General features: G+C 31.3%; 1 protein-coding gene across 1 annotated transcript; it reads right to left on the reverse strand.

The window, feature by feature from the left end:
- Positions 1 to 5745: 5745 nt before the first annotated feature.
- On the reverse strand, positions 5746 to 8152 carry LOC11413972 (uncharacterized). The gene is made up of 2 exons (XM_003613593.4): positions 7461 to 8152; positions 5746 to 5991 (listed from the first exon to the last, which is right to left on the reverse strand). The coding sequence occupies exon 1, from the start codon at positions 8076 to 8078 to the stop codon at positions 7479 to 7481; it is 600 nt and encodes a 199-aa protein (XP_003613641.1). The 5' UTR covers positions 8079 to 8152; the 3' UTR covers positions 5746 to 5991; positions 7461 to 7478.
- Between the last annotated feature and the right edge of the window lie 248 nt (positions 8153 to 8400).

Below are 8400 nucleotides of genomic sequence, written 5' to 3' on the forward strand. Positions count from 1 at the left end.
CTTTTCGTGCACTATCAACTAAACCACCTCTAAGATAAAACAAGTCCAACAACATTTTTGCGATTAACAATTGTACTATAGGTAACTATTTGAGAATTACACCCTCAAATATGGTTATTAAGACCATTCAAATTTAATATTGAAACCACTCTAACATGGTTATATGACCATTTTATTATGGTATTGAGACCACTCAAACATGGTGTTACAAGCATACTTTTTACTTCTCTAGCTATGCTACTATGACCACTTAAATGTGGTGCTACCAACATTCTAACTTCTATAAAGTAAGAGAATGTCAAATGAGACTATAGTTGAAGATCATTCTTAATTCCGAAGGGAATATTCTTGAAAATGGACTATAATCTTAAAAATACTCTTTATTTCAAAGAGACTATGCTCTTAAGATCATTCTTAATTCCGAACGAACATTATATCTCGAAAGGGATTATTATCTTAAGAACGCTCTTAATTTTGAAGGGATAAAAAAGAAAGGGGAGAAGTGGTTCTAAAATGCATCGAGCAGAAAGAGAGAAAAGGGAGAAAGAATTCTCGACGACTCAATAAAATTCTTTGGTGTAATTTAAGAACTGGATACCGTTCTCTATTTATATAGAGACTTTGTAACTGAATTTATTTATATAGAGACTTTGTATGGTGTAATTTAAGAACTGGGTACAGTTCTCTAATATTATATAGAGAATTTGTAACTAAATTTAACTAAAATTGCGGCAACAATTACTCTAGTGGAAAAGACCAAAAGGAAACTTACCCATTAATCAGCTCAACAACTCTTCTAGATAAGATAAAAAAGAAACAAAATCCAAAAAAGTAGAGGAAACAAACGAATTGAATATGAATGAAGAAAAGATAGGAAACTTAGTTGGAGTTTCAATCTTATCACAACAAACGTAAGCCAAGACTATGGAAATTGATATCCTTGAATAAAAAATAATCATTACTATTATTTTTATCATTATCAGGTATTTAAAAATTAAATACCTCAATTAAAACACTACTAATGTGTGTCTTCTATTTTATGTGGGACACCCACATTCTATTTTTTCAATTCATACAACACTAGATCATAAACTAATTAACTTGGTGTTTATTTTTCCAACTTTCTAATTTCCTTTAACATCACTCCAATGTTCCATCACAAACTACTCATTAACTCAGCATTGAAAGCATTATTGATACTTGTTTACATCTAAAAATAATTATCATGTTAGCAGAACTCGGCAAATAGAAAATAGAGCAATCAAGCGAGGAGGCCCCCGGTTGATTAGAGAATAGGCGATGTAAGAGCAGCCGAGCGAGGAAGTTGATTCTTTCTCAAGGCCAATAACTTAGAAAAGGGGGGTCATCAAAGGTCTAATACTAAGTCAAAAGTGTAGTGAGACTGGACAATTATGCGAAACCTGCAATTTCTGCTCTCAAAGCCAATAATAATTTTTGAGGAATGAGGGAGAAGACATAATCTACAATGGAGCTTCGTAAGAGAGGACCTTGTCAATGAATGATGCTAAGAAAACTTTTACATAAACCAACAAAAATTAGTCAAATAGAAGTCAAGCACTATAGGTACGTCGTTAAAAAAAGAGAGAGAAAAAAAATTTTGATTTCATTAAAATTCAATTTATATTTGCCTACCTTTATTTGAAAAATATGCGTTAAAATGTGTGTTCAAAATATGTGTTCATAGCATTTTTCTTTCTCTAATTAGAATGGTGGCCATCCCACACATCTCGAGTAATTTCAAATTTACATGGAACATGTATATTTTATTTCTCTAAATAGTTTATCTGTTTCATGATTACTACAAGAAAATGTAGCATTTGCTACTAAAATTTTACTACCAATGGTGTTGCTAGTTAATCTCAATTAAAGAGACTCCTATTTTACTAGAATTACGTAACATAGACTTTTTCTTTATTAGTGTCACCGGCTCATGTATTTTTTTTTAGCTTAAAAGACCAAAAAAAAAAAAGATTGTTTCCCAAAACTTATTACTTAATAAGAAATGAGCTTGGTTAACATTTGTAGTATTACACATGTTAAAGCAAATAAAAGTGCATACTTTTTTATTAAAAACCACAAGTATTTTTAAAAAAGTTATATAATATTTAATATACAAAATGTATAGGTCATAATACAAACTTTTACTATTATAAACTTTTTATCATATATAAATTTGCATAACATAGAAAAATCCTTGACAAATTACTTCTTTCCAAACAAGACATAAATTTTTACGGTCTCAAAAACAAACAAAAAAATTGCAACCACTTATATCATATGTTCTTATACGGTGTTCTGTTTTGTCAAAAATAGCATTATTCTATTTATAGAATATTATTGGTGTGTTTCTTTATGTTTTATATTATTGGTTTTGTTATATGAGGAACATGTGGTTTTTCTCGAGTCAGAAACTCTCAAATTATCCATTTCAAATATCACATGTTCATATTAATTGGTTAGTTAAAAATTTATTCAGTTTGCCCAAAAATTAATACATTAATATAGTATTAGACTATCAAAAAGATACAACTCTAATTTAAAATTAATTTCGTTCTTTCATTTTTAAATTAAGATGTCGATAGTTGACCTTACTCTATTTTTGTATACATTTTTCTACAGTCCACCCTTTTGTTTATAAATATCACCTAAAGTTCATACTTCTTATACCAAGCACACAAAAGAGTATAGCCAATAATCCTATAATCCTATTTGGCTATTTCTCTACCCCCAACTTAACCTTCACCATGATCATGAAATACTTAACTATAGTTTACACTCATATAAAATGGGTATTAGATATTCTTACATATTATCCCTTCTACAAGCTTCATGGTTCTAATTTTCCAATATTTGGAGAAATGTATGACATATGCAATTATGAACACAACCATGGCTCAAATGAAGATGTTGAATGTGCAGTGTGTCTCTGCAAAATAGAAGAAGGAGATGAGATTAGTGTATTGAGATGTGACCATATGTATCACAAATATTGTTTAGATAAATGGATTAGTTTCAAGAACCACACTTGTCCCCTTTGCAGAGAATCATTGAGACCAGAAAGGGCCATCACTGAGCTTGGAGCTGAAATTCTTTCATTTAATTTTTGTGTCATCCATAGTGATCGAGATCGTGATGATTGGTGGCTGCGTTGAGTAATATGGATTTCGTATTATTTTTTTTTGGTGTCAGGATTCAAACCTCGACATCTGCATATATAATATAATGATTGTATTAACTGAGTTAAGCTCACAGAGATATAGATTTCATTATTGTTTGTATACAATTAACAAATTTATGGAAGATCTCATGATATATGCCTTTCAAATCAAATTATCGTAGTGAATGCATTTAATTGAGTAATAAACCTAGGAACATATTACTGATTTCTATAGTCTATTTTGAAAAAAGAATTCCAATCTACTGAAATTATTACTGAGTCTAGCTACGACCAGAGCACTCCCTTTAAGTCTTTTCGTGCACTATCAACAACACCGCCTCTAAGATAAAACAAGGCCAACAACAATTGTGTGATTACGTTGTATTGTAGGTAACTGTTCGAGAATTACACCGTCAAATTTTGTTATTAAGGCCATTCAAATTTAATATCGAAACCACTCTAATATGGTTATATGACCATTTTATTATGGTATTGAGACCACTCAAACATGGTGTTACAAGTATTCTAACTTTTAACTTCTCTAGCTATGCTACTATGACAACCTAAATGTGATGCTACCAATATTCTAACTTCTAACTTCTCTAATGTAAGAGAATATCAAATGAGACTATAATTGAAGATCATTCTTAATTCCGAAGGGAATATTCTTGAAAATGGACTATGATCTTAAAAATACTCTTTATTTCAAAGAGTCTATGCTATCATTCTTAATTTCGAACGGACATTATATCTCGAAAGAGACTATTATCTTAATAACACTCTTAATTTCGAAGGGATAGAAAAGAAAGGGGAGAAGTTGTTCTGAAATACTTTGAGCAGAAAGAGAGAAATAATTCTCGACAACTCAATAGAACTCTTTGGTGTAATTTAAGAATTGGGTATAGTTCTCTATTTATGTAGAGACTTTGTAACTAAATTTATTTACATAGAGACTTTGTGTAATTTAAGAACTGAGTACAGTTCTCTATTTATATAGAGACTTTGTAACTGAATTTAGCTAAAATTGCGGCAACAATTACTCTAGTGGAAAAGTTCAAAAGGAAACTTACTCATTAATCAGTTCAACAACTCTTGTGGATAAGATTAAAAATAAACAAACCCAAAAAAGTGGAAGTGGAGGAAACAAACGAATTGAATATGAATGAAGAAAAGATAGGAAACTCAGTTGGACTCTCAATCTTATCACAACAAACGTAAGTTAAGACTATGGAAAGTGATATCCTTGAATAAAAAAAATCATTACTATTATTTTTATCATTATCAGGTATTTAAAAATTAAATACCTCAATTTAAACACCACTAATGTGTGTGTTCTATTTTATGTGGGACTCCCACATTCTATTTTTTCAATTCATACAACATTAGATCATAATCTAATTAACTTGGTGTTTAGTCTTCCAACCTTCAAATTTCCTTTAACTTCACTCCAATGTTCCAACACAAACTACTCATCAACTCAGCATCGAAAGCATTATTGATACTTGTTTACATCTAAAAATAATTATCATGTTAGCCGAACTCGGCAAATAGAAAATTGAGCAATCAAGCGAGGAGGCCCCCAGTTGATTAAAGAATAGGCGATGCAAGAGCAGCCGAGCGAGGAAGTTGATTCTTTCTCAAGGCCAATAACTTAGAAGGTGGGGTCGTCAAAGGTCTAAAACTAAGTCAAAAGTGTAGTGAGACTGGACAATTACGCGAAACCTGCAATCTCTGCTCTCAAAGCCAATAGTAATTTTGAGGAATGAGAGAGAAGACATGATATATAATGGAGTTGCGTACAAGAGGACCTTTTCAATGGATTATGCTAAGAAAACTTTTACATAAACCAACAAAAATTAGTCAAATAGAAGTCAAGCACTATAGGTACGTCTTTCAAAAAAGAGAGAAAAAAAATCAAATTTCATTAAAATTCAATTTATATTTGCCTAAGTTTGATTGAAAAGTATGTGTAAAAATGTTTGTTTAAAATGTGTGTTCGTTGCATTTCTCTTTCTCTAACTAGAATGATCACCATCCCACACATCTCGAGTAATTTCAAATTTCAATCTCTTGAATTTAACAGAGTCTATCAAGGAAGGTGTCTATTTAATTTCTCTAAATAGTTTATCAGTTTCATGATTTATTTATCTAAAAAAAAAAACGTGGCAACCACTAAATATCATATGTTCTTATATGGTGTTCTTTTTTGTCAAATGAAGTGTTATTCTATTTATAGATTATTGGTGTGCTTCCTTACGTCTTATATTATTGGTCTTGTTACATGAAAAACATGGTTTATCTCGAGTCCGAAACTCTCAAAATAGCCTTTTCAAATATCACATGTTCATATTATTAATTGCTTAGTTAAAGATTTATTCAGGCAGTCCAAAAAATTAAAAGATTATAATATTAGATCATCAAAAAAATTAATTAAGCTCGTTCTTTTATTTTTAAAATAAGATGTCTTTATTTGACCTTACTCTATCTTTGTCTATATTTCCAATCTATCCTTTAGTTTATAAATATCACTCAAAGTTCATACTTCTTCCCAAGCACAAAAAAGAGTATAGCCAAGAATCCTGCAATCATATTGGTTATTTCTCTACCTCCAACTTAACCATCACCATGATCATGATCATGAAATATTTAACTATAGTATATACTCATCTAAAATGGGTATTAGATATTCTTACATATTATCCCTTCTACAAGCTTCATGATTCTAATTTTCCAATATTTGGAGAAATGTATGACATATGCAATTATGAACACAACCATGGCTCAAATGAAGATGTTGAATGTGCAGTGTGTCTCTGCAAAATAGAAGAAGGAGATGAGATTAGTGTATTGAGATGTGACCATATGTACCACAAATATTGTTTAGATAAATGGATTGGTTTCAAGAACCACACTTGTCCCCTTTGTAGAGAATCATTGAGACCAGAAAGGGCCATCACTGAGCTTGGAGCTGAAATTCTTTCATTTAATTTTTGTGTCATCCGTAATGATCGAGATCGTGATGATTTTTGGCTACGTTGAGCAATATGTTTGTGATCCAAATTCTTTCATTATTGTTTGTTTACAATTAACAAATTTATGTAAGATCTTATAATATTTTCATATCAATTTATCAAATCAACTTCTATGTTGGTAAATATATTAAGAAATTCTGGCATATCGCATTTTTTTTTAATATGTAACTGTGTTTAGGGTCAAATACATCTTACAAGGGGTTGTAATTCGCGTTCTCAAGCATAATGTAGTAACCTATGTGATTTCAAAATTTTCATTTCCACCAATATGTAATGGCATAACAAATTCTCCTAACAAATAAGTAACTTAGCGGAATGGAGTAACACAGTCTCAAAGAAGTAACTTAGTGGTATGGAGTAAGGCACTGTTTGGTAAAATCGACAGATGACTGATAAACTAGATGATAGCTTATACCTAATGAGTGATGACAGATAACTTATAGCAAATAACTGATAAGCTATAAACTATAAGCTCGTACTTTGGCCTTACCAAATAGACAAGACACCGAAAAGGTATTATGAAAGAGGATCAAGACTTAATCCTGCTACTAACAAATTCTTAACCCCTTACAAAGTTAACTTAACACCAACAATTTGCCTATAAAAAATAAAATGAATATCTCCACTCCACCTAACAAATATAAGCATAGGAAGTCTTTCATGATCACAATATCAAATTTGTTTAAAAATGTATTTTTGAGTGCCTAAACCAGTATGTTTGGTCTTGTCACCATTCAAAAATAGCCCATATAACCAACTATCATAAGCCGAATTTATAAGAATAAGTTAGACCAAAAATAAAAACTTAATATGATACGGGAGTCTATCAATTTTGGTCATGCAGCAAGTTGAGTTTGAGGGTGTATTGGAAAAACTAAATCACCCATAGATTAAAGAGGCTTGACTAGAGTTTATAAAAAAAAAAATACAATTCTCATCTTACAAACCGATTTTGTAATAATGAATTACACAAGATGTTTTTTCCTTTCTATAGGATAACTATCTAACTAATAAGTATTTTAAGCAATATTCAACTAATTCTAAAAATTCTCAAACTATCCATAACAAACTCATTGTTGGTAAAATAATTTACCACCATGTATATTACTCAAATTCCATTATCATTAAATTAAAAATGTGACATACAAGAAAATTCATTACATCATGTTAACATTGCTAACCATAAAATTAATAATCCAAAAAATGTATAAAGAAGTAAATTTACATATGTATACATAAACATTAAATACCTGTACCAAAAAAATAAATCAAAAGCCTTTAGGACCAGATTGATCCAAACCCTTAGAATTCTTCTCCTTCATAGACAAACAATACTTGGCAATTTCTCTAAACTTAGGAACACTCCTAAGATCAACCTTAGTACCATCTTTTAATGTAATAACAATATCACCCCATTCACCAATAAACCTTGGAACAACCTGAACATCTTTGATAACACTATATGAAAAGTCACTTCTGTCCTCACCCGTTAAGCCTGATATAACACTCACTCTTAGGTTTGTGAACCTGTAACGTAGGTAAAGTGCACGTGAAACTGCTGCTAGTGTTAAGGGGAGCCATACAAGAGTGAACCCTAGGAGGAGGTTGGTGATGAGGTCTCCGTAATGAGCTCCACCGTCGAAGAAGATGGTTTCTGCATTGGGCTTTTGAGGTGGTGGTTGTCTGGATGTGATTGGGGTTGTGGGCTTGTTTGTTGGTGAGGATGAGACTTGGAGTTTTGTGGTGAGTTTACGGCTGTGGGTGGAGGTGGGTTTTGTGAGGAAGAGGGGTTGGAGGGTGTGGTGGTTGATGGGGGAGATGGTGGTGGTTGTTGGTGGTGATAGGAGAGGTGTAGAATTGCAAGCCATTTGTGTTTTTTGTGTTATCCGATTGAAATAAACTTGAAATTTTCGGTGGATGGTGATAAACACTTCAAAGTTCAATGAGTTTTTTTCTTTTTCTGTTATGGTATTGGTTGAAAAATGTAGTGGGGACCACTTTTTTAAGTGGTTGTGATTTAGCCACATGACAATTGTTTTAAAGTAAATGTAACTTGTGCCCTTAAGGTCCATGTTTAGCGTCCAAAGATGGAAATTATGCATCGTAAATTGTACCAATTTATTTATGATAGAATTAAAATTTAATGTTTCTCAATAAATACTTACTCTCTATAGAAACCTTAATATGTGC

The sequence above is a fragment of the Medicago truncatula genome, chromosome 5 (assembly GCF_003473485.1).
Source record: "Medicago truncatula cultivar Jemalong A17 chromosome 5, MtrunA17r5.0-ANR, whole genome shotgun sequence".
NCBI lineage: Eukaryota > Viridiplantae > Streptophyta > Magnoliopsida > Fabales > Fabaceae > Medicago > Medicago truncatula.

Excerpts from the sequence above, each read along its gene's own strand:
- LOC11413972 (XM_003613593.4), bottom strand. The coding sequence starts at position 8,078 with ATGGCTTGCAATTCTACACCTCTCCTATCACCACCAACAACCACCACC.